Source organism: Anser brachyrhynchus, assembly GCF_964034855.1.
Source record: "Anser brachyrhynchus genome assembly, chromosome: 2".
Taxonomy (NCBI): domain Eukaryota; kingdom Metazoa; phylum Chordata; class Aves; order Anseriformes; family Anatidae; genus Anser; species Anser brachyrhynchus.
Genome location: NC_137695.1, coordinates 44,298,459 through 44,325,531, shown reverse-complemented (window position 1 = coordinate 44,325,531; position 27,073 = coordinate 44,298,459). Strand labels below are relative to the sequence as shown.

Here is a 27,073-nt window from a genome sequence, read left to right as displayed (position 1 = left end):
CATTTGCCGAATGCGTATGGTGGTTCTGCGTGGCGTTTAAGCGGTTCACGTGCTACTTCTCAGGCGGTGTGCGAGCACCCCGTCCCCCAAAAGCCGCGCCTGAAGCCTACACCACCCCTCCTCCCCCGGAGGCACGGTGCCTCCCCCTGGGCTGGTGCCGCCTCAGGGAGCACCCGGCTCCAGGCCCGGCCCCGCCCCGCCGACATCCGGGCTCCTGGCGCCGCCGCCGCCCGCCCGGCGGCTCGGGGAGGCGGCGGGGCGGGGAGGAGCGGTCTGGGCGGGGGGGGGGGCGGTGGCAGCGGCAGCAGCAGCGAAGATGGCGGCGGCGGCGGGGAGAGCCGCTTCCTTCGGTGCCTCCGCGGCCGGCCTCGGCTCGGCCGCCGGCTTCTCGTCGTCTTCGGCCGGCGCCGGGGCAGCCACCGCCGGCCCCGCGGAGCTGCGGGCGGGCGGCGATGAGGACGATGGGCAAAACCTCTGGTAACGGGGGGGGGGCGGCTGGGCGGGGCGGGGGGACCCCAAAACCCCCGAAACCCCCCGAAACCCCAAACCTCCCGCGGGCGGGGGGCACCTCCGCGGCCCCCCGTTCCCCTCCTCGTTGAGGGGGGCGGCGGGGGCCGGTGTGAGCGGCCCCCCGCTGAGCGCCGTCTCTCCGCCCCGCACCAGGTCCTGCATCCTCAGCGAGGTGTCCACGCGCTCCCGCTCGAAGCTTCCTTCGGGGAAAAACGTCCTGCTGCTGGGTGAGGCCGCTCGTCCCGGGTACCTGCTGCGGTGCCTTCCTCCTCCTCCTCCCCTTCCTCCTCCTCCTCACCCCCTGGCGGCCGCCGGCAGCCGCCGTGCGCCCCCGTCCGCACCCAGCCGGGTTTGGGGTGGCCGAAGGGGGTGTCGTGAGGGGGAGAGGCGATGTGGGGAGCGCTGAGGGCGAGGGGGGGAGCGGGCGCCCTCGGTCGTGGGTCTGTCTGTGTGTGCGTGCGGGTGTGGTGGCGGGAGGGCTGCCGAATGCTGCTGTCGGCAGGCAGTTTGGTGGATCCGGCTGGACGGATTAGTTAGTCAGCTGCTTCGCCCCTCCATTGTCAGCCTTCCCAGCCCTGCAGGGAGCTCTGGGGCAGTATTTGGGAACACGCTCGCAACCCTGCACACACGGTCGCGTGGGCTCTGTGCGCCCGCTGTTTCTCCGTAGCCTCATGGTTTATATGTTCTTGAGTTCTTTCAAGTGTGTTTTTTTTTTTTTCCCTCCACAATCCTAAAGCCATCGCTGCGACCCTTTTCTTCCTATTTGGAGAAGTCAAGTGGAGGCCTGAAGCTTCTTGTGAAGGAGAAATTTGTGCAAGGACTGTGGGATGGCCTAGTGAACCTGTTACAGAACTCCTCACCCTCTATTTGTTGCTTTTTATATGGTACAGCTAAGGAGGCTTTTGAGATTGAAAGGTTCTGGTGATGTTAAAGGAAAGGTTGCATAACAATTGACAGCTTTTTATGCGATACTTTGAAATTAAATTGGACAACTGTCCTTCTTGAAACTTGAATTTCCTTTTTCTTCAAGCAGTGATTCTTGCCAAGAAGATTACATTCTTGGTTTTTTGGCTCTTCGTAGGCTAGCATACGGGATACTGGCAATCTGTAATTCTCAAATGGAGACTGGACTTCTTTCAAAACTAAAGAGGGTATCATAGAATGTTTTCAAGCACTCATTTAGCTTATGTTTAATTTGCTGCATAGAAAAATGCTGTTCCCTCATTTATGTAGAGCTTACAGAATGACTAAATGTAGCACTTAACTCATGCTTTTCTTGTGTTTTTTTTTTTAACAAGATGTGCAGATTTGTAGAAGAAATTCTAGTGCTTTCTCAAGAGTTGTATTTTCTAGAAGGATGCGGTCCAGAAAAAAAAGTTTGGCATGTATTTAGGAAAAAGAGCATCAGATCTGAGGACTGTCCAATGAGGATTGTGGTCGTGTTTTTTTGTATGAATATGTAATCTGTGTATTCTCTTGGCTGTTCATTTGCAAGCCAGCGTGCTGGCCCTGAAGTACACTGCCTCTGGAAAAGGAGAGATCATATATATTCTGTGCTGGCCAGATTCAGGTGTACAGTACGTGAAGTTTTGTCTCTTCAGGTTCTTGAGCTGTGTATTTGCAATTTCTCTGTTATCTCACACTTCCTCTATTTTTAAGCTTTCTTCCTTTAATTAGTTTTATACTAACTTTTGTTCTTAGTGTGGATCACTTCTTGTCATGGCTATTTCCAGTTTCATCACTCTTGGAATACTTTTAAGCAGGAGTTGTAAAGCTGATGATGAGAATTGATAGTTCTCACTGTTTTGTGTTAGAGAAGTTGCAGTATTTACAGTATAAACAGTGTATTTGTCAAAATTTCCCAGTTGGAACGTGATTTGTAGTAACAAAGTAATGCTTTCTGATACAAACTGCATCTTAAAACACACACACACAAAAAAAAAAACAGCAACCCACACTTAGTGTTTTTTCATTTGCCAGGACATTTTTTTTTTATTTGCCTGCAGCGTTTATATTTTTCAAACACTATATATACTTGTACGCCTAATTGTTCTGGGAACCTGGTTGTGGCAGGCATGTTAATTCTGCTATTTCAGCTATTTATTTTCAGCTTTGTTAACATCTCATTTTTAAGAACCTGGAAAATGTTTTAAAACATCACAGAAGTAACTAGAGGAAAGCAGAATGCCAAATGTTAATCTCTGGATAGGACAAATTTTGTGAAGTCAACATAATACTGGCAATTTTCTCCTCAAAACTGGCAAAAAGCAAACAAAGGCCAACTTACAGTTGTACATCTCTGATATTGTTTCATTTTTTTTTTCTGTGGAGACTTCAAACTTTGATTGGCAGTACATGTAGCATAAAAGCATTTTTCTGTTATTGTATGACCAAATAATAAAAATGCAATCTTTCCTAAACATTTCTGTACAGCAGGCATGCTCTGATTCATAGGCAGCTCCGTCATAGTGACGATAGCTGCCTCATTTAGTAAATTATACCAGTAGAGAACATACGACAGACCCTGTTCTCTTAAGGAAATGGGGTGTCATTTCTAGCTACTATTTGCAGATAGCCAAAGGCATGTGGCTTTTGTTGCTGGGATATATTTTTTCCCTTTTCTGCTGGATTGTTTTTTCTGCTCACTTGCGTACTAAAGGTATCTGATAGAAGAGAGCGATGTTTTTTGTCAAGTATGATGACAAAACTGATGCTGCCAACTGGCAGCGCTCTTGCTCATTCCCTTCCTGCTATAATTACACCTGAATCAGCAGGTGGAATAGATGAAACAGCTAAAAAGTCAAGACTGGGTGTTATGGATGGAATCCATAGCACTACACAATGTGTGAAGGAATGAATTCAGAGACCGAGGCTAATCAATAATTTAATCAATTGCAGCATGTATTCAAGCAATAATATTCAGAATCATTCCAGGATGCACAAGAAAACAGGCTCCCTCGCTTGCGAGTGAACTGAATGGCTGCTTTCAATCAGGCTACGCATTTTCTTTTTTACCCCAGACATCTCACTTTGCAGGGCCAGGCCTGTTTGTTTGAATCTCTGAGCTCTGCTCCTGGCCAATGGCTGTCAGGATGCTCGAGGAGTTCCCGCAGTCCACAGCTAATTTACAGGTACACTTTTCTGTGTGCACGTGTTTGGGAAATTTCTGTTATTGTAGAAAGCTGGCGCATCTCAAGGAGCTGTTCCAACTTGCCACTTTCTTTTAGCGGACCCTTGAACTGTAGCACGCTTCAACATTAATTGTAAACAGCAAATTGTTATGAGAGGATATAAAATCAATATGAAATCTGCTTACTTATTTTTTTAGTGTTGAGCACAAATTTACTTTTCCATTTGATTTTTCCCCTGTTCAAATAGCTAAAAGTTTCACTGTGATCGTTTCATCATTACAGCTGATGAAACATTGCTTGTTGATAGAATCCTGATCATCTCAATGATCCAATCTCCTGTTCATCTCAAATGCTTCTTAATTCTCTAGTCAGATCTTTATCTTTATCTTGTCAGATAATTTTTCTTCCTCTTCAAATCTGAACTTGCAACCTTTCCACCCTCTGTGTGAAATGAAAGCCTTCCAGATGTAAGACAAGTTTTATTTCAGTCAACAGTTACAGTTCTAAAGTGTCAATTGTTTTGATGGGACATTGACCTAGATGGTATTTCAGTTGTTTTGCAGCTATGTTTTTTAGAACTAGAATGTACTTTTGGGGAATGTTCTTCCTGCTACAATACATTTCCAAAAACCCAGAATTAAATGAATGTTGTGTAGTAAGCCGTATTTAGTCAGAACAGCATGGGAAGTTTTAGAATTGTTGAATTGCATTTATTTAATTTGCCTGCTTTGCCAGAGGTGCTGCTGATTACTGGATCTCTTTCAGAAATAGCTCTGAAGGTGAGGACCGTGAAAGGAATTGTGTTTCTGAGTTCTCCAGGTAGGATAGTGGCAGGAAGACCAATAAAGACATCCCTTCAATAGTAGCACAGGATTATTCTATTTCAGTAGCGAGCCTGGGTAAAATGCACTAGATGACTTACAGGACTTAGTAGATGATGTTACAGGTGGCTTAGTGCTTGCATTCAAGATGTGTGCTGCTCATACTCATTCCAGAAATTTCTACAATGTTTGGCTTTCTCTGACTTAGGTTTTTCCAAGAGTAAGTAACACTGCTGTACCTGTTTCCACGGTCAGACCAGGTATTCTTGTGTTGCAGGACTTGACAAAGGGCATGCTGGAACAGTTGTCTACGGTCTGCTTTCTATTGTGTTACGCAGAAGCACAATTAATGTGCTCCTGGTTTAATTTTGTGCTGCCACAAAAAAAAAAAAGGCAAGTGAATGATGTGTGAGGAAAAAGGTGCGTTCAGTGGAGTAAAACAAACTCAGAGGAGGAAGGTTTTTGTCTAACAAATTCTAATTTAGTGGCAAGTTATTTGAAGACTTGATAGGGCCTATTTATTGCGAACTTGTGTGTCATTTTTGAGGAATTCTGGGGAAGAATCTCATCAGCATAATTAATTTTGTTCTTCAATTCTCTGAAAGCAAACTAAATTTGGCTTACTCTGATTATTTTGGTCTTGCTCTGCAAAAGGCATTCTTCAAATAGTATAGTATGTGTAAACAAGTCTCTTCCACTAATATGAGGCTGTGGAAAAGGCAGTTATTAGCCTGTGCTTGAGAGAAGTGTTTATCTTGAACATAGCTGTAGTACACATGCCCTTGACTCTAGCGGGAAGGCTGTTGTGTCTCCACTCCATTGGATTAAGCTTCAGAAATTCCACAAGGTGTGGAACAGAGATCAGTCGCTCTGTGATTCTGGGAAGGCTGTTTGATAACTCAGTTTCAGCTTTGACGACTTTGCTCTATCACATTTAGGTAAGGTTGGTTTTCTTCTATCAGTACAAATATTTGGTATTTTATTAAATGTTGTGAATTTTTCTACCCAGAAGCTGTCGTCTTTTTGTAAAAGCGTAAAGATAGTTTGCAAAAAGAAAACGATAACCTTTTTCTAGAGGAGGGAGAGGATTCACTAGGACTGTTGTCTGTAGTTTTGCTTGTCTGTGCCTGAACATTGTTTTTAGGGATGAGTTGTATAATTCCCATATCAGGCTGGATTTTAATTGATATTTTTTAGAAAGCAAGCAACAACAACAAAATCCATCAAGGAGCCAGTGCCGTTATGATTACACACGTTGGATGTATCCATGGCTTTCCAAAGTTATTGAAAAAAATCAGAGCCCCTAATGGAAGAAAGACGGACCAACAGTGCCACTGACAGAAGGGAAATTTTTCACTTTTTCTTTGCCTTCTCATATTTTAATCACACTTGACAGTTTACAGTGGAGAAAATCTAAATGAAAAGTCTAATGGCTGTCCTGGAGATAATCAATGTATTTATGGCAGCTCCATGTATTCTGTGAGAATTCAATGTCTTGCTTGTTTTAAGACAAGTGAAAATCTACTTCTGCTTTTATTTTTTAAACTAAATAGTATGAGTAGTAAACACTGTTAATTTTAAAATGTTTAATTGAGGGGAAGTTCTGTAATACAGAACTCAGACTATCTCATCAGAGAGAACTTAAGGTTGAAGAGCATAAGTAGCAGTTCCTAGGTGAGTGCTTGTCTGCCCATATTCAGAGAAGACAATTTGCTCTCCACGTTGTCTGGCCTTTCCTTTTGCGGGTGACCACTGCCAAATTGTGTGTTGTACCAGGACTGTTGGTGATAGCCCGTTTTCTGCTCAGTACACACACATCTCACCTGGAGTGGGCACGAAAGGAGGGAGCTGGGTAGGGTTTCGTGGTGTGCTTCCTTTCTCTTGGAGGCCAGGAGCACAAGGATGGGCACCACACCGCCCTTCCTGGCAGGAGCAGTACTGTGGAGAGAGAGGCCTTGACAAGCACAAAACCAAGCTGGAGGAGTAAAGGAGCAGTATGGGGTGAGAAGTGAAACGGCTTTTGTTTAATTGAATGAAAGACTTTCCATTTTGTTAACAAGACAGTGAAACACCGTGTAAACAAATTGTTTTGACTTAGTTTCAACTGCTTCCTAGTCTGACTTTTCCAGAAAAATTAAATCTGTTGTCTCTTTCATGTTTGTGTTCTGCTTTGGTGTGCAGCACCGCTTGCTGGCAAGCATGGCTTCTGTTTCCTTGCTTTATTAAAGTACAAGTGCAGCTTGATGTGATGGAGAGCTTTAGTTCTTAAAGATTTATTTTGGAAAAGGAAGATCATCTTTGTTAAAAAAACAGGATGCGAAACCTTAAATTTGTGTCTATCTTCTTGCATTTTATTCTACCTTGCAGTTCTATGTCAGGAATTGTGTGTTGGAAATGTTTTGCTCTGTGAGCTTGCATGCAGAAGTTGGTTGTTAATCTTATTGTTGCATGCTATAGAAATAAAGAAGAAGCCAAAGGATTTTCTGTCTCAATCTTGGAAGAGGAGTGTGATGCTTACTCACCTTGGAGGTGCTTAGTCCTTAGTCTTATGTAGTATTTCAGTAGAGCTTTTAAAAACAACTGTGAAACAACTTGTTTAAGTCCTAGGAGAACAAACTTTCCCTTTTGTTTGAAACTAAGCAGCATTGCTTTTTCATGTACTTCATAGACATCCGGAGATAAAAAAAAAAAAAAAGATATTCTTAAGTATATTCGCGTTCATAACGTCATGCCATATGTGTGTGTTTATATACGTAGTCTTGTTTAGGAATAAATGAGTATATGCACACTTTTTTATAAGTGCCTGGCAGCATTTACACTAATTGCATTACAGTGCGTTACCCATCAAACCTAAAAGAGCTAATAGATTTTAATTTCATCACAAATACTTTCCTCTCCCTCTGGCAGAGAGAAGCTTCATACATACTAAAAGTATTACCGTAAAAAACTTGAGTTTTGAGAGGTCCTAAAAGTTAGCATTGCATACAAATAGAATTAATTTGCTAATGAGGTTTCTAATAAGGAGTTTTAGAGTAGCATTGTTTTAAGATTTTTTTTTCCTTTCTAATATTCATGCTGAAAACTAACTACAAAGCAAAATTATATGCTGCTGTTTCCCAGCATGACTTCGTATATTCAGAACGTGTTGAATTTTCAGGAGATTTGTTTTGAAGATTTTAGGTCGGAAAAAAGCAGCAAAAATACAAATATGCTTTTACAGCTATCACAGGTTTTAAAAGTGTATGCAATGTGCTAAAAAAAAAAAGGTAGACGGAACCTCAAGTCTTAGTTTGCTCTCTTGTTAAAAGGCTAAGTAACCTTTTCCTAGTTATGATGAATTGTGTAGGCAAAGGGGAGAAAATCCTTATGTAATATGTGATGGTCCTGTTATTACTTTGACAGCTGTTTCAGAATATTGATTGTAATTTGGTTTATGAGTCTTTTGAGAACTCTGGGTCACCTGTGGAATAGGGCACATCTGGGTAGGCAGCTGTCTTGCACCCTTGAGAGTGGGTAGTCCTATTTGCAGACTACTTAGTTTATGCATTGCTTGTTTTGAACTGTTGTCAGTATGCCTTTTAATGCTTTTCTCCGTGTATATTTTGGTTTCCCTTATATCATCTGCAAACTTTACTATTCTCTTCATTTACCTGAATTAAAGTAATCGTGAACCCTTCAAGCCCCACTGATGCATCATTCTGGTTTTGTAGTGAATGATAAGCACTACTCTCTGCATGCAGAAACTTGTAAGATACAGTTACATATGCCAGAGATTCACCTGCCTGATCTTGGTGTTTTGAAATGGGTGGATGTTTGATAAGCGGAAGAGAGTAGAGTCTGTTGCAGAAGAGATTAGGCTTAACTAATTCCATGATGAGAGGTTGAAGTAAGTACTTGGAGAAGAGGAGGCTCAGGGGAGACCTTATTGCTCTCTACAGCTACCTGAAAGGAAGGTGTGGGGAGCTGGGGGTCGGCCTCTTCTCACAGGTAACTAGTGATAGGACAAGAGGGAATGGCCTCAAGTTGCGCCAGGGGAGGTTCAGGTTGGAAATGAGGAGACATTTCTTCTCAGAAAGAGCAGTCAGGCACTGGGACGGGTTGCCCAGGGAGGTGGTGGAGTCACTGCCCCTGGGGGTGTTCAAGGAAAGGCTGGACGTGGTGCCTGGGGACATGGTTTAGTGGGTGACATTGGTGGTAGGGGGTGGTTGGACCAGGTGATCTTGGAGGTCTTTTCTGACCTTCATGATTCTATGTTTCCATACTGTACATGCACATGTGTCCAAAGGCACTAATTTTACATCCAGTCAACCTGTCCTATGCTGTTCTGATACTTGTGTGTGTGCTCTGAAGATAATTACTGAAAAACGTTAGGAGTGAAAATAAAATAACGTATCTTTTTTCCCTTAGGAGATTTACCTTAACAGCATTAACAGCACTGAACTCCTCTTTACTTCAGCTGTTGGGCAATACGGGGGTGTGTGCAGATCACCCAGCCATGAAAAGGGGGCTTGTGGGATGGATATATCAAGTTTGTCTGTATTGTTTAGCTTGGGCTCTTTAAAACAACAAACTTGTATGGATGGCATCGGTGTAAGTATGGTTTAGTTTAGACTGCTGAAGTGTACCTTTGGAAATGTTTAGAACTTCTCATAACCGCAGATGTTTCTTAGATCTAAGTTTCAGGCACTTCTGTTAAGAACTGGCAGATGTACTTTGCCGAAAGTGCTAAACTTTCCCAGCACAAACAAGTTGTAATCTTTCTTACCACGTGCGTAAAACAAAGTAGAATGCAAGAGAACTTAGCTAGATGTCAGCTATTATGAGAAACTAGGAAAGCTGTGAAGTGCAATCCTCTTTAAAAGGAATAACATTTTGTTTTGTCTCTTGAGCAGTCTGATGGCACAAATGAATTGAAGCTACCTGCTTGTGTGCTTTTATTACCTGGTGAAACGACAGAATGACTCGTACAGATACCTTGGCAAAAGTAACAGCAACTTCAGCAGCATAGCTTGCCAGTGTAACAGCTCTTGATAGCGTCTCCTCAGTTATTTCTGGATGACAAATACAAGAAATTTGGATGAGTACTTGGGTGAGGGTAAGGCAGGAATTATATTTCATCTGTGGTGAAGAAGCTTGAGTTCTTCACTTTTCAGGCAGAATTTGTTATTTGAAAGGATATTCTCACAAGAAGAACACTGATGAACTGAAAATAGCTGTGCTTTCCAGCGTTTCCTGAAAATTACCTGTGATTGTGTTATCTTAGGTGCATCTAGATTTAATAAACTTAAGGACCTAGCTAGCTAACTTTTTCAAATAGAGTTTAACTGATACAACTTCATATTTCAGTTTTAACTTCTCTGCTGTTATCCAGATCTTAAATTTCAATTCTGGTCATATTTTCTCTTTACTCAATGGAAAGAATTAGTATTTAAAGAAAAGTCTTTCAGGTTAATTAGAGTAAATAGTATTATGCTTTCTGGTAGCTTCTATACTGTTAGTCAAGTCTGAACCTAAAGCCTGAACTCTAAATTGGATATTTCATGTGATTATCTTTGGAATTTTATGTTGGGTAAATTCAATGCCAGTCTATCTGCTATCTTTTTCTGCTCTCTTCTGTGGTTATATCTATGGTATATTTAATGTAGCCATAATGTTGTCTAGAAGATGATGGTCAAGTCCCTTTAAAGAGGAAACTTCAGTATGTGTAACAGTGAAAATTACTGTCCTTGAACTTTTTCTTTTTTTATGTAGTGTTTACAGTTACAGTTTTGCTGTATAGGAGAGTCTTGGGGAAAAAAATGTTCTGTTTGGCATAAAGCTGATAAGGTACTTCTTAGGAACCTGGTTTTAATTTTATAACCTGTGAGTGAGTTCGGAGAACTTACTAATGTCTGTCTTCAGTAACTCTTATGTACCCATCCTCCTATTAAATTAGAGAAGCAGAACCCTGATCTGAGTTCAAATTTAGTTTGATTACTCTTTCAAACTGGAAAAATAGCACATAAAGTTTTTGAGCTTTAGGACGTATACTTAGAAGATTTTCAAGAAGAGTCTTTGGCAGGAGTTGAGCTGCTTACAGTTTGCTTATGGTGTAAGGTTCACTAGTTATCTGAGCTCCCTTTTGGGGGAGAGAATAGGTGGGCATTAACAGTGGGGTGAATGCATGCGGATTGCAGGCTGTGTATGTACCAAGGTATATGAATTCTGGTCAGAATGTAAGATAATGGATTACAGTTTGTCACCTCTTTAAAGTTTCTTCAGAGCTGTAGAAGAGAAGGTTCAAAGAAAGCACCCATAAAATGAGAAGGAAACTGTTTTGCCTTGCTCAGCCTGGTGTCCTGCCCTGCTTGCTGGGGAGAGTTGTAAATAGTATTCTTCTGATTGTAAGATGAGCTTACTGTTACATGAACTCGAGAAAGACTTTGTTGCTACCTCAGTTGCTGGTAAAAGAATGAAGTTGTTTGGAGTGTTAAACAAGTTTTAAAATGTGTATAAAACCTTGTTTCAAATAGGGTAGTCACTATCATAATTACATTTACAACAAATTAGAAGTAAGACTTGAAGGAAGAGCATGCACTTTGAACAAATGGATGAGTTGGGCAAAACCCTCTATATTTTGAAACTTTAATGAGTTCAGTCATCTTGTTAGCACGGTGTTTCCTTCTTGCCACAAGTGTTTTTTAATATGTAACTGAGATTAAAGATTGAGTGGTTTCTAACTTCTGTCTCTCCAGGTGAAGATGGAGCAGGTAAAACTAGCTTAATAGGAAAAATTCAAGGAATAGAGGAATACAAGAAAGGAAGAGGAATGGAATATTTGTATTTAAATGTGCACGATGAAGATCGAGATGGTAAGTTTGTATTTGTAATAACACCTTAAACCAAAGTAATAGTTCAATAGTGTGATATTTGGAATGAAAGTGGATGGCTTGCTTTCTTGATAATTTGCAGGAGTTCAGCTTAGTCCACATGAGTGATTTATAGCATGAGACAGTTTCTCATTCTAATCTCCTTTAGTATGTATCATGAAAGGAGAGGAGCCAGTGAAAAGGCTGAAAAGACCAGGAAAACAGTGTTATTGTGATGTTCTGAATGGATGCTAGGCAAAAGCATACTTCTCAGACCTAGAAGAAAAGGTGTTTTAAGTTCGAGACGCCAAATACCTACACTGATGGAATGGATAGTGTCTGGGTATTGGTCTCAAAGGTGATTTGACCAAGGTTAAGAGTATTGGGAGTTTGTTCTGAACGTCTTCCCCAGAACTTGTGTAATGAGTGATAAAAGCTTAACTGAAGGCAAAATGTAATTATACTAAGCTATCTAATTTTGAATTGCCAGCTCTTGATTTATCACTGAAGTTGTGTCTATAGGATATAGAAGTACACTGTTTTGGAGGGAAGATATTCTGTTCGTATGGTGATTGTCCTTTTGCAAACCTCAAGAATAACTTCGTTGTCTTTTCACTCTCCATCTAATTCATTAAATCTTAAAAGAAAAACTTGCAGTTGTGCTCTAGGTTTCTGACAGGTCAAGGTACCTTGTGTTCTTTAAGAGTTATATAGACATATCACATTGGGTGAATTCAGCCATCTCTTCTCAGCCCTTGGTCTGCTCATCTGTCAAAGACTGCCATCTCCCTGTCAAAACTCCAATTTCCCCTTTCTAAGTTGTTTCCTGAAGCAACCCATTTTCCCTCTCAAATGGAAACGTTGAGTTCTGTCTTTGGGTTTTCACTTTCAGGTAATGTGTTTCAGATCTTCAGTTATCAACCATGAAACTGTATTCTATTAACTTCAGGGTTTTCGAGGGGCAGGTCTCCACAAGCTGCAGTTTGCTCTGTTGTTAAATATGTGTGTTCAACTGACTGATAAAACATGTCATTTTCTTTTTTCTTTGTATTTTACACGTCTAATGGAGATTTAATAGCTACTATGTAGTGGACTGTTTCGTGTAAATCTCATAAAATGTTTCTGCTTTTGTTGTAGACCAAACAAGGTGTAATGTATGGATTTTGGATGGTGACCTGTATCACAAAGGTCTTCTTAAATTTGCAATGGATGCAAGCTCTCTAAAGGACACTCTAATTATGCTGGTAGTAGACATGTCTAGACCTTGGACTGCACTGGATTCTTTACAAAAATGGGCAAGTGTTGTAAGAGAACACATTGACAAGTTAAAAATTCCTCCTGAAGAAATGAAAGAAATGGAACAGAAGTGTGAGTATTGCACAAATACTTAGGAATCCATTTAAATCAAATATGCTTAATGCTTTCTGCACCACTGAATGTTTCCATTGCAGTCTTTTTCTTGTTCGGAAAGGTGACTTAAAGCTAGGAGATCCAAGCAAGTCAAATTTCAGATAAGTCTTAAGTAACTATATGAACAGTACTCAATACTAGTGTTTCTTTCTAATGGAAGTACTTTAAAAAAACAAAAGGCTTTCAGAGCAAGCACAGCTAGGTTGAGTTTACAATCTTGTTTCTTACAGATTTTTGCAGGTAAGATTTGACAAATGAAAAAAAATCATAGCTTTCTATTTTTTTATTTAATTATTGTAGAGGCAAATCTTGGTCATTCTACACTACATCAGTCTTCTACCTGTTCCTGTAACTAGTCAATCTTAGAGAATTTTGAATCTTTTCTCTGCTTAACAAAAGGTGTAGATGTTGAAAGGATTCACTATAGCCTAGTAATGATTGGGCCCTTTCTATTTGAAGAGTTATATTATTATTGATGCTAATGCAGCTATATGGTGTGTGTTTTTTAGCATAGATACTATGTAGCTCTATCAGTTTCATGTCTCTTCAGCTTAAATATACAGAGCACAAAGTTATTGCAGGATTCCTTAAATTATTTGACGGAACTGACCAACGTCATGACTACGTATTACTTTTGGGCATCCACTGTATTTCACTTGGGGTACTAAGCATGAGTCCTTCCCCTCTTGAAATTCCTACAGGAGTGAACAGTTGGGAGAGCTGTATGTCAAGATCAAATAGCATGATTAAACTTTGTTTGTAAGTCTGAAATTGGCCTCTGGAACAATGTTCTGTAGCAACTGATGGCCTGATTGCTGAATAGCTTCTTCAGACATGCAGGATGTAGCTGTGCTGTGATAAAATAGCCCTTAAGATAACGGTGGTAGATACTCTGGCATGGAGGAGGAGAGGATAGGTAGCTTTTATTCTTCTAAGAGAGCGATTATTCTAAAGGGAGTTTCATTCAGAATCATTTTATCTTCCACAATGGGAGCTTGTTTTGGAGGAGAAGAGCACCTTTAGGTTTGTTTTTTTATTTGTTTTTCAGTTTGGGAGGCATTCAGGGTATGATTTTACTGGATGAAAGTAAGGGCACAACGTTGCTGTCAAAATGTGTAGGTGGTAGTTTAACATCAACAATGAACAGAATAGTGAAATTTTACAAAATCTAGAAAATATAAGTGATTAAGTGAGTCAAGAAAACCAGCTAGCCATTAAGAGTTTGGTTTCTCGTCTAATACTCAAAGATATTGATGGTCTGTGTGCAGGGTATAGTAGAAACCCTGGACACAATCCAGACATGAATTGGAATATGAATTTGAGCCTCCTGTGATGTGACTTCATGCATCGCTAGGTGGGTAGCAGGCTGCTGCTGTCAAAAGGAGGAGAGAGGAATCTTGCTTGCCTGAGTTTTGGCTACATAATCCTATTCTTGTATTAGGCGCATTGCTCATGAGAGGCTCCTGTGAGCTGATTTAACTTGCTAATGGGGCTGAAATCTACTAGGGGGTTGCGCGTCTAGTTTTCTGAAGGTGTTCTGCTGTGCTTGTCTTCCAGCTTTAGCAACTGAACCCTACTCAAGGAAGGGACCCTGTGAGAACCAAGACTGGTATGGAAGGCATTAAGGGATATGTAGCAGCTATATGTGAAGGGTTGTGAGAGCTCTTCCTGTTGCTGAATTCAGCAGCCCCATTGCCTAGTTGCTTTAACTGTGCCTCTAAGGAGGACCTGAGATAACATCTCACAGCTCAAAGGCTGTGGAATATAATGTTAATCTCTTCTCCTGTTTTTTGTACCCAAATGAAGACGAGTATGTCATGATCACACAGCAGCAGTTCTGGGAATCTGCCAGAGGACTGCCAGCACTGGAGTAGTGTGATTTTTATTTTAGCGTGTAATTTTCCCAGAACAGACAGGATGCTGTTTGAGAGAGGCTCCCGTGAACTGCTGACGTATCTTGGTGAGAAGATACCAGGATTTAAGATATGATCGATCTGGGAGGCGCTCAGATCAGATTGAAGCAGCAGTGTTCCCTGAATAAGAGCCTGAGTTGACTGTTGTAGCAGAGATGATAATCTGTACGTGTGCTTTTTGTTAGTGTGAACTTTGAGACCTGTAGAAGAGTGGAATAACCTCAGTCTCATGTCTTCCTCCAGGGCCTCCAATAATTCCGTGTTCTGTTAAGTCAACTGAATTCTCTAGGTATGAACTCAGAGGGCTGCAATCAGTTCAGAGGAAGTAAGGATGGATTAACATAAATCAGGACAAAGCAGTGAGGAAGTACTAGAGCAGCTAGCTGTTGGTTTGCATGATACAGCTAAACTTGTCTTGCTGCCTGAGTTTTTAGCTGAATCAGGGAGCGCTACTCATGGAAAAGCAATCAGTGGTGGTTTTGGGTAAAATACTGCTGCTGCCATGTGAAACTGGACACATGATGTGAAAGTACAACATCTGATGCCTAATATTGCATCCCTGACAGTAGGATTATTAAGTGACCCTGTAATTAGAGGCTGGGGTGTTTTGCAGAAGAACCTTGCAAAAGTTACACTTACAACCTCATTTTTTTTTTCCTTCTAATGCTTGTTATATTCCAACTTATCCTCCTTGCTAAATTTTGAAGTAGTATCTGATCTATTGTGAAAATCATGCCAAATATTTAATATACTGTTAGCTAATAATACATCTAGTCAATAGTTAATTTTTTGTTTGTTTGATAGTAGTGTAGACTGACTGTACAGACGGAAGTGTGGACAAGGGATTTTTAGGTCAAACCTGGTATAAGATAGCAGCTAAGTAATGTGTAAGGCTTTCTTATGTTTATTCTAACAGACTTTCATTAATTTCACCAAGATGAATGCAAGGAAACTTATGTTCTTTAGGAGACATATCAAGCAATAATGGTTAATAGCAACTGCCTAGTGGTTCCACAGTGATAAAATAAAAATGTGTTAGTGTTGTCCTTGTGGTCACTGATCTGGTCATGTTCTTCTGTCTGTCAGTAAAGCAGATCTGACTTCCTAGTTCTCTCTCGTGCTACGCAAAGTGAAGAAATGGGTGGTGCTCAGTGCATGTTCAATTTTTTCCACATAAAGAAGCAGAAGTACTATACAATCAATAGTGCTAGAGCTCAATGGCAGTGGAAATCAATGTTGAAATAATAAAGTAGCTGATCTTTTAATATAACTTTTTTTACTTTCAGTGGTAAGAGACTTCCAGGAATATGTAGAACCAGGCGAGGATTTTCCAGCTTCTCCACAGAGAAGAAATACTTCATTACAGGAAGACAAAGATGACAGTGTGATTTTACCCCTGGGTGCAGATACACTAACATGTAACTTAGGCATTCCAGTAGTAGTAGTTTGTACAAAGGTTTGTTTCACATTTTAGGTTTTTTTCTGCATATTTTATTTAAGGAACTCTGTCAGTTCTGGATTTGGGGTGGGGAAACGCATGGTTCTTAGTTCATTCTGAATACCTTGGATAAGAATTCTTTAAAACACATTTAATGTTGAAGGTTGGGAATCTTCTGGAAGCCCTGATTGCATGTTAATTTGGGAGTAGTTTTTCCTGCGGTTATGCCAGTTTTCAGGGAATTGAGAAATTTTTCAGCCCTGGTTTTGTGCACGGAAGTGAGCTAGTCAGTAAACAACTAAAATTCCCCTTAATTTCCACGGTCTCCTTTATTCTGCAAACAATGTTTTGGATTTTTAGATATTTTTGTTCTTTCTGTGAAGAAGGTTCAGGGTTCTGGTGCTGCTGTACTAACTTTTCTCAGTTCTTATGGTGTTTCTGTGACCTGTTTTGGTTTGTGTTCAAAACGTAACATTTTTATGCTAAAAAGAAAGTGCCGTGGTTCTCTTGTGTGTCCCCCAGCTCTTCAGTTCTCATTGGCATTAAGCATACTGCATCTTCAGCCTCTGGCCCACAGTGAAAGTAAACCTTTAGATGCATATGCTGTTACTTTGCTGGAAGGTTAACCCTCTGATTTGAAAAGCACGTTTTCTCTCTATTCCCCACCAGCACCATTTTTTTTCCCTCTTGCTTCCATATTTCTTGCTTTTGCCTCCTTTTGCAAAGTAACTGGACAAAAAGATGATGATCTGTAATACCACTGTGTAAAAACATTGTGCAGAAAACGGTGGTATCATTCAATGGGACGGTGTTCAACAGAGACTTTATCATATAGTGTGGCGGGAGGTAAGAGAATGAAAAGTGGCAAATGCTTAATCTCTCAATTTAATGTTGATCACAGTACATGCATGCCAATTTATGTATTGGTTTAAGAGATTTTGCTCAGTTACAGCTTTTAAATTATCTCAGCAGGTTTTTGGTGTTTGTTTTTCCCTCTGCCACTCACCCCACTCTACCCCTTATTCCCCAGTTGTGAACTGGACGTGCAGCAGCACTGCTATTTCAACAGATAACTGAAGGTGGTATATTAATTTTGTGCTTATCTCAACAGTGTGATGCCATCAGTGTTCTGGAAAAAGAGCATGACTACAGAGATGAACACTTTGACTTCATTCAATCACATATCAGACGGTTTTGCTTACAATGTATCCTTAAACGCATCGTAAAGACGATAAAGACTCAAATCTTTTCATTATGACCAGCTTAAAAGAGTATTTGCATCTGTACCAAAGTAGTACACAACTCCTTTACTGTGGCTGGAAGCCTGCTTCAGTTACCCCTCTGCAGACATTGCTGACCTAAATTCTTCTGTTTTCTGTTGATTGATTTTAATTTTTTTACAGTCCTGCAAGAGTCTAGCACGTCCCCCTACCATGAATTTCTTTACTTGCCTTCGTTTCCATATTTAGGAGTCACTTCCTAAATCAGCAAGTCTTAGCCAACAAGACTAAGCCAACACATCCCTAACACAAGAAAATTCACATAAGCATTAAATCACATCAGATGTGCATAAGATGTTACTCTTTTTGACCAAATATGCGGTCCCTTCAGTGTTCAGTGATTCCACAGGATAAGGTGATAAGGTTGGAAAAGAAGTTTGAATTACTGTAAGAAAGATCCACTGGCTTTTGTGTTGGTGCAGATGCAACATACATAAGCTGTCACTATGATATTATTACTTTATTTTTTTTTAAATTAAACATGTATATTACACTGGTTAGTGTTATTTAGTCAGCTAGACATGCCAAGAACTAGATTTTAAATGCTAATAATATGCCTTCGTTATGTTATCATTTGTGCTGTGGTAGAGGGAAGTTTAAATAGCAGTGGGGGGAGAGAGCAGTTAACAGATCGAAAAAATAGTTCAAGAACCTGGGACTTGAGTTAAGTACGGAGATGGCACTTCATTCAAAAAGCTTTTAAGACCTATTTTTCAAAATGGAGTTACAAAACTGATTATAATTACCTGTAGATGGAGGAAGAATATGAAAGACAAGTAGGAATTAGTCCCAGTAATTGTATATGCCATACATAACTTCACTGAATGGGAATTGGATCACATTAGATTGCATTCTCCTTTCAGAATTTGAATTTCATACGTGTTAGGATAGGGTATTGGGCATTTTTATAATCCCAATGTAAAAATTACTTAAAATTTCTCTGGCTGCTTTTATTAATCTTGTGTATAAACAGTGTTATTTTAATATTGAAACAAGTTGGAATACTAAGCACTCTCTTAGAGCTCAGTCCTCTAAAAACACAGCTGGGAGGGTGAAGACCTTTTGCATTTTTGAAGCTACGAGTGTTAATGCTGTAGTGTGTGCATCACATCTCTACGTAGTCCTGCAGGATGGGATAATGACAAGATAAGGATATGGCATGAAAATTTTCCTACGCGAAAAACAAAAACGGTATTGAAGACATCACAGGGAAGCTTTGAAAGTGAGAAAAGCCTGTACTTTAAAAGCGACAGATGAGCTGCCCTAAAATAAATGCAGGAAGAGAGATTTAAATTACTAAAAAGCTTATTTCAAAAATAGTGCTGGTAGTTGTTTGACCTGTATGATTTTACGTTCCCCCTTTAAATTTTACAGAGGAAATAACCTTTAAAGCAACAAAAAAGGGTCACTTTACTATCTCTTACTAACCACTAAAACTGAATTTTCTTTAACAAGGTTATTCAGATGGGGCAGCACTTATCTACACTTCAGTAAAAGAGAACAAAAACATTGATTTAGTGTATAAATACATAGTCCAGAAGTTGTATGGGTTTCCTTTCAATGTTCCAGCTGTTGTTGTGGAAAAAGATGCAGTATTTATGTAAGTTACCTGTGTTGTTATGCATAACAGCATTTAGAACCTCTTTTTGTTTTATGCTTTTTAAAGCTCAGTGTAACATTCTCACAAGCAGGGGTTTGGTGAGTGCCAGTGGACTGAAATCAGAAATACTCAGTGCCCCAAAAAGAAATGTTAATCCCGGAAACGCTTCGTCCCTGTTACGGTGAACCAGCCCCAATCCACAACCAGTTGTACTAGTCAGTTACCCGATTACATGGAAGATAGGGAAGGATGACAACTTTCCTGGCTTTCAGCTCTGTGCCGTTGAGGATTGCATACTAGAATAGCCTGCAGTAACAATAGAATTTAAAGCCAAATGATCCTTTTTCTAGTCCTGCAGGTTGGGATAATGACAAGAAGATAGGAATATTGCACGAGAACTTCCAAACACTAAAAGCAGAAGACAGTTTTGAAGATAACATAAGAAAACCACCAGTCAGAAAGGTAAATTAAAATGTTTTAAAAAGAGAATAAATATTCCTAATATTTTGGCATTCAGCTTTGTACTAATTTATTTCTGTCAGCTTTTGGAGTGTTTCTTTGAGACTTCGCTTCCAGTTTTTGGCAAGACTGTGATAAACTTATTTTTGCTTATCTTGTTCTCAAAGTTCTTCTTTATTTATAAAAACAAAACAAAACGCTCTATATGTGATTATGCAGCTGCCACAATATAATCAGTGTGTTTTCTCTCTTATGCTGTTTAAGTATGTAGTTTGACAGAATTACAAGCCAGCAGCAGTGGACCCCATGTGTACAGAAGTTATTCAAGGCAAATATTTTTGTGAATTTTTGTAACAAAGCTAAGAATTTGGGATCGGTATTTCCGTATGTGAATTATTTTAGCCAGGAAAATTAATACTATGTCCTTTCTGTAATCTTTAGGGGAGATATCAAGACATACAATAGTATCTAAAATACTAAGTGTCCAAGGAAAATACAACTGGCGGGCTTTTTGCATGCTTCTAAACTTGAGGCATGGATTATAAATTTTGGTGTTGGTATTTGCCATGTTTGTTTCGGCAAAGTTTTTGTGGTGAGCTTATTTGGAGGAAAAGTGCTTGCGACTTGATGCATAAACTGGGATCTAAGATCTCTCTCCATTTTATAGACCAGTCTAATGTAGTACAGGTGAAGAATCACTTTTTCAGAAGTTACTAACAGTAACACCAGGCTTGGATAAGTTAACAGAGACAGGGAGTGTGTTGTGGAGTGTGTGCATCTGTGACCAGAAACATAACTGTGTATCACGCTTTAAATGCCTTTTTAAACTGTATTCTTGGTGATCCTGACACCCCCTGAACGTACCTTGTAGTCACTTGTGTCATTCCTCTTTTATTGAACGTAAAATGGATCTTTCCATAGATATATCTACAGATTTATGTCAGCCAGGTCAAAGGACTAAATGATCCTTCCATTTCACTTCTAATTAATGTAACTTAATGGAATTACAAGGTAGCAGTCTTAAATACAGAAAATGTGTAATATAACATGGTGATCACATTTTGTTCATTATTGAATGCTTTGGTCATACTGACTTGGAGGTGTAAAAAGAATACTTCTTTCAGTTAAAATGACGTTAATGGTTTTTGTATTGCAGTTTGTTCATGAGAAAGAAATTGTTGCAGAGGATGACCAAGTGTTTCTTATGAAGCAGCAGGTAACTTTCTGTCTATAAAATAATTAGCCATTTAACAAGATCCTTGATAGAAATTTGGTTTTGTATTCTTAGTCACTGTAATATCTAACATTACATGGGTTTGTTTGTTTTTTCTTTTGCAGTCACAGTTGGCGAAACAACCACCTACTGCTGCAGGAAGGCCAGTGGTTAGTAATAAGAATTTTAAATACCATACATGAAAATGATCCACACTCATATGTTTAGTGCAGTTAAAGCAAGCAACTCTCTATCAGATATTTTTTGATTTTTTTTTTAAACTACATAGCGTTGAAAGCCTACATCTTACACTGCTCTAAAATCATGGCACTTCTTCACAGCTAGACATAACTTGTATTGGCAGCAAGGGCTAAACATCAGGGCTTTACTTCTCATATGTTAAAGCACATCTAAGCAGTTACTTGACTGACCTTCCCATCCAAAGAGCGTGCCAGAGAGCAAATGGTATGTCAGCTGAATTGTCTTGGTGAAATTTTTCCTAAATTTGGCACTCTCTCTCTAAGAATATTGAGACTCTGGAAAAGAAAAGTCAAATGAGAACTATGACAACTACTACATTTAAAATGCTATTAAAATAACTAAAAAGTTGTAATTTTAATGGAGAGCATGTGATATTTTAAAGGTGGCTTTATCTTGTTTAGATGAACTGTGATTTTACAGCAACAGGATTTGTTATCTTTGAAGCAGTATTTCTTTTTTTTTAAATTGGACTACCTTTAGTCATTTCCACAATATCAGTGGCATGCGTTGTCTTTGCAAGAAGTTGTAATAGTTCCTCTATGATCTCATCAGTACAGTTTTCATTATGGTCAGAGGCACTACTGAGTAGCGTGTGGATTTTAATGTTTTTTGTTGAGGTGGGGAGGGAGTAAGCTTCGCTAGTTGCTTTAGTTGAACTGAAGTTAATGTTTTTAATGATGTCATACAAGTGTGGAAGAAATCACATGCTTCAAGAAAATTGTGTCATTTCAGCTGTGTGGGATACTACGTTGTTTCAAAAAAAAGAGAACTGCAAAACAAGTGCTTCATTTCATGTGCTGCATGATTTAATTCTGTAGGAAATTGACTACTTCAAGCTTTGGCTTTATTTTTCTTTCTCTCATCCTCTTTCTTTGCGTAGGATGCCTCACCGAGAGTTCCTGGAGGATCTCCTAGAACACCAAATAGATCTGTGTCATCAAACGTTGCCAGTGTTACACCTATCCCTACTGGGTCCAAAAAAATTGATCCCAATATGAAAGGTACCTTTTCTTTTGAAAACACAAATGCGTTTGGGGAAATAAAACAGCTGTTTTACTTCCTTTCTTTAATATGCTTATTTAGCATAAATAACTGAAACACTAAAATCAGTGTTCCTAAACCTAAGAAATGTTGTGTGTGTTTTTTGTGTTCCCCCTCCGCCTTGTAGCTGGAGCTACTAGCGAAGGAGTCCTGGCTAACTTCTTCAACAGTCTGCTGAGTAAGAAAACTGGTTCCCCTGGTGGCCCTGGGGGTGTTGGTGGCAGTCCTGGAGGTGGCAGCACTGGAGGTGCTGGCAGCAATTTACCACCATCAGCAAAAAAGTCAGGTATGATAAAAGATCAGTTTCTGACCTAAACTGTGACTGATGCATCATTCTTATTAGTAGAGTTTCAGAAGTATGAATGCTTGTGTTTCATTGGTGCTTGATGTTAATGTTTTAGACAGCAAGAGTAAAAAAAAACCCTGGCTTCCCAAGAACATTTTGTGTAGATTGACCCTGTGATAAGCCTTATTCCATGTGTACACTTCCTCTTTCTGTATGCAAAGCTCAGTTTGCTGAGCAAAGTGTAGAAGTACTTCCTAAGTGGGAAGTCTGCAGCGTATGGAGAGCGTCGTAACAAGCGCTGTTATGTGCCATGCAGCGAGCACCTGCTGAAAAATCCGGTGGGAGAGGCTGACAGGTGGTTTGGGTGAATTCAGCCAGGTGGGGGCAGCACTCCAGAGAAGTGGCGCGTCAGAGCCGTGGCACAAATTTCAAGAATAAAATGAAACTGTTAAGGAGGAAAAGATGTTCTCAGAAATATCCTACTGTGCAGCAAATGAAGGGTTAGGGTGTAGCCAGTTGAACGTGGCATGCAGCTAGGTTTTCAAGGAGTTACCGTAAACACAAGTAAGCTTGGCTTAGATGTCACCTTCTCACCTTCCTCAGTACTTCCTGTCTTGCGTTTAGTGTTACTGATAAAACTCACTTTTTTTTTTTCATCTGAAAATTGGGTGTTAAGATGGTGGTTTGGGATCTGAGTATGATTTGAAGAGCAGCAGGGTACATTTAGATTAGCAGTATGGGTAGTTCCTGTGAAGCTGGATCTTCAGCAAGGATGCTGAGACATTGCTAAAACGACATGTATGTCAGAATTGTCCTTTACAGATGGAGGTACTGTGCCTACTTGTGGAGAGCCTCTAGTTCTACACTGCCTTTTCCTATGTTGTCTTTTCCTCTCCTGTGGTAGAACATGGCAGGATAGAAACCTAGACTGGGCGATGAGAGTTAAGAGTGACCTGGTGGAAAAAAATGGTGTGAGTTAAGCTTGAATCAGGTCTTAAGTGTGTTTGCATAAATGTCTGTGCCATTCCAAGATACGAAGGAGGTAAGCAGGTGAGGAGAGAGAGGGACTTGCCACCCGAGGGCGTGCATGCGCCGAGCTGCAGCAGTGTCAGGTTTAAGCTGACGGGGTGTGTGAAACTGACCTTACTGGTCTGTGGTGAAACCCTTGATTTCCGTTCAGAATTAGTGTAAAATACAGCTGATACAGAATACTGTATTTTCTAGCAGTTATGAATCCTTCTAAACAATGATACGTATTTTTAACCTCCCATTAACTCTTCATATGCTGACAATTTATATTATAATTATGGAAGTCATTTTGAGAAATCTGAAATACAGAAGGATGTGACTTTATCTCTGTTGATTTTTGGCCTTAAGTCTTTACTTTGCAACCCAAAGTATCCAGTAACAATTTTTAGGATTTGTCTGAAGCAAAAATGTAGTTCTTCCATTTTGCTTTTTTGTTTAGTTTAACAGGTGCTTCTTGAGTATTAAATACTACAGGCTTTCCCAAAACCATTTCATAAACGTGACTGAATGACGTGCATTTCTTTTGTAGGTCAGAAGCCAGTTTTAACAGATGTTCAGGCAGAATTGGACAGAATTTCACGGAAACCTGACATGGTCTCTCCTACAACCCCTACATCTCCCACAGAAGGTGAAGCATCTTGAAGACACCAAATAAAACCAATTGTTCAGTTTTCTGGGATAATTCAAACTTGCCTCTGCCTCTTCCTTCAGTGACTGGAACTAAAGAACTGAAAGATCTTTTCAGAACACAAACAGTTTATGTCTGTCTGTCTTTCATGTGTTGCCCAACTTAACAAAAGGGAGCTGTACAGATGGAAAATGGTATCACATCATGTAGGACTGCTGTTCACAGTGCAAGAATAGTAAATTTAATTTCTCGGTTTTGTTGAAAAGTCAGCATAATTCTGTAAAACTGGCAAGTATGTCCACTTATCAGGTAAAGGTTGCTTAGAGCAGGAAACTGATACACACCACAGGCACTTAATTTATATTGATTTCCTGACCTGGTGGTCAGGTTGAATACCATCTTAAGTAGAGCTTAACCTCTAAAGGAGAGAACTACTGCTAGTTTTTGTAAGAGAAAATGAATTGCACAAAACTGTAACAACAACAATAAACTCCAAATATATTTGAAGACTTTATTTGGAGTATGTTTGCAAATCTGTTTGATCTCCCCTGAGATTAACACTGCGTTCAAAAACCCATGCAAAAATTTCATTCCAGATATAAGACTTCAAATTAGCGGCCAGTTTTTTTGGTTGTTTGATTAATTTCAGACACTGAATAAACGATGTATAAAGAAAAAGCAGAGGTTAAATGTACAGATAATCAGTATCCAGATTTGTCTATATATATATGGCTCAGCCTTAATGTCCCCCACTATGTTTCCCACATGAATTATGGTTTAAAATTGGTCATCAAAACTGTAATCAGTTAATAAAGTATTCTCTGCATTCAAATTTAAATAACTTTCATTGAAGCCACGGTGTTCTTTGTTTACGGTTATGTTTTGCACCACATAATTAAATTTTTTAAAGCATGCTTTTTATCTTTTACCTCTCTGTGAATAAGATCACTGGGACAGATTTAAACTTCCTTAAAACGTTGTTTCTGGAAGGAACTGCCTGAAGTCTGCCGCATTTGTTGCTAGGAGTAACACTAGCTTATCAGACGTGTGTGGATTCTGCTGTAATGTATTTTGAGAACACCCTAGTTACACTAAGAATCCTGCTGATGCCTTCGGTATGTTGTACAAGAAGTAGTTGACTGAGGTTAGGGCTTTACTTCAGCTTTCAGTACACAGATGTTGAGCATCCCTTTACTGATCTCTTTTAAGCTTATGGTCGCTTCCTACTTGCAGCTACAGAATAGTAAATGTGAAAAGAATAACCTTATCGAATAATTGCCATGTGACTTCTTCTGTGTTCAGGGTGGGTTTTTGTTGTTTGTTTTAGGTTTAGGTCTTTAAATAGTCTTACATTAATTTCTCCAACTATTTAGAAAACTTCAGAAACCTCCTGATGAAGAAGAGGTAGATCTCCATTGTTGTGAATATGGTGATATTCTTTTTCCTTAAATACCTGCGTAGTGTAGTGGTTCTAGTGAATCTCCTCTTGTTATTTCCAAATACCTAAATTCACTTAAGAACAACATATTTTGTTTCTCATTAAGCTCCCTAAATTGTTAACCATACTTGTTACAATTGATTCAGAGTATTGAACTGTGGACTGAATCCCACGTTTCAGTAGGGATTGTTAGCTATTGATCAATTGTTCAAACTGGAGTACTGAAACTTTTTGCTTATGGCAGTGATTCAGCAAAGGGGACACATGGAGAAATGCATCGCTATCAGTACATTTCTGATAGTAGCTTATGTATGTAAACTTCTTGAACCATAACTCTAAGTGTGCTCAAGGTAATAGGTGCTGTTCCTAACATCAGCAGCATGCTTTTTCATACATGCAGCTGCAGTGGTAAGTGTTTGTGGAGTGAAACTCTAGGGCAATATCCTAAACTTTCGTACTGCTCAGGTTTTTGGAAACAAAACTTTAGCTTCTGCATTTTTTTTATTCATTTGAGCATCTGTCAAAGCCCAGTATCCTTTTTGAAGCTGGAAACTCGGACATGTTTTATTTCCGTATATTTCTGGAAAACTAGACAACATATTAGGAACTGTTGAACTAGGTGGCTTTTTTTTCAGAGGCAGGGACAGGGGAAAACCTTACTAATGACTCATTATAATTTCACTTCATAAAACAAAGTTCTAGAAATAAATGTCACTTCTGCAAATTTAAAACTTCTAAATTTATTTCTTCCCTAGCCCCTGTTAGCTGTTTTAGCTATTTTGCAAAAAAAAAAAAAAATCTTTAAAGAACATTCTCTCTACGTGGCCTTTATATTCTACTATACTGACATAGCCTACCTCCTTAAAGTTAAAATTCTCTTAAAGCTGCTGTCACTATCCACAGCTTCTTTGTGCTTTTTGGAAAAAAGACTTTAAAGGTTTTTTATGACAAAAGGAAAATGAGAACTTGTTTCTATTTAGCCTGGTGGCTTTGGCTTCGTGTTTCCATTCAGTGAGACCAGGACTGCTTGGCTGCTGGCTTTGGCCTCGAGTTGAAATTTCCCTGTCTACTGCTTTGACAAGAGTGTCAAGATGAAGGTGTCACCAGGACTATCATGCAAAACAAACCTATGTAATAGAAGGCTATTTTCAGAAAATGTAGAGCTGGTTAATCCTCATTCTTTTAGGTACCAAAGCTACCAGTTGGGTAAAACAACAGAAGGATGCTTGGAAAGGATACTACTTCGTTATCCTTTATTGTGCTTTAATGCCTTACCTGTAGATGTGTTAGGTTTGTTATGACCTTGATTCTAAAAGGAATAACAGCGTGAGTAACTTCTAATCACTTCTGTGTGCCTTTAATGCCTTTAGTGTCATTGGGTCCAAGGTTTTAGTCTAGTACACAAGAAATTAGAGATGGTATTGGAAGAACAGATGATTTTTCATTTAAAAAAAATAAAATCAATGTTTTGTGGAATACTGCAAAAATGCTATAAAGTAAATAAACCAAGTAAATTCCTTTGTACTTTCAGAGCTAGTTCTCTGTAGATAAGGAACTATTAGCCCCAAAATGAATGTTTTGGGGGGGATTTTTACAAATTTCTTCTTCCTCCTTCTCTCCTTCATGTTCCTACATCAGTTCTTTGAGAATACTGGTTGTAATAAGCTTACTCTACCAGTTTTAAGCTTGAAAATTTTGGTTAATAGACCACTTTCTTTCCAGACAATTCTTAGTTCTCAGCTGAAAATATGGCAGTCTCCGAAATGT

At 39.5% G+C, this 27,073-nt stretch overlaps 1 protein-coding gene across 2 annotated transcripts; it reads left to right on the top strand.

The window, feature by feature from the left end:
• The first annotated feature begins 260 nt into the window (after positions 1-260).
• On the top strand, positions 261-24,706 carry DYNC1LI1 (dynein cytoplasmic 1 light intermediate chain 1). 2 transcript variants are annotated; one of them, XM_080578305.1, is made up of 13 exons: positions 261-477; positions 664-737; positions 11,197-11,313; positions 12,448-12,678; positions 15,920-16,089; positions 17,183-17,276; positions 18,816-18,951; positions 19,302-19,413; positions 20,567-20,626; positions 20,749-20,793; positions 21,765-21,885; positions 22,053-22,211; positions 23,770-24,706. In XM_080578305.1, the coding sequence occupies exons 1-13, from the start codon at positions 317-319 to the stop codon at positions 23,880-23,882; spliced, it is 1,593 nt and encodes a 530-aa protein (XP_080434431.1). In that variant the 5' UTR covers positions 261-316; the 3' UTR covers positions 23,883-24,706. The 2 variants fall into 2 exon arrangements, with proteins under 2 accessions (XP_080434431.1, XP_080434432.1); XM_080578306.1 differs by having other exon boundaries at positions 301-557; positions 640-737.
• Positions 24,707-27,073: the final 2,367 nt, after the last annotated feature.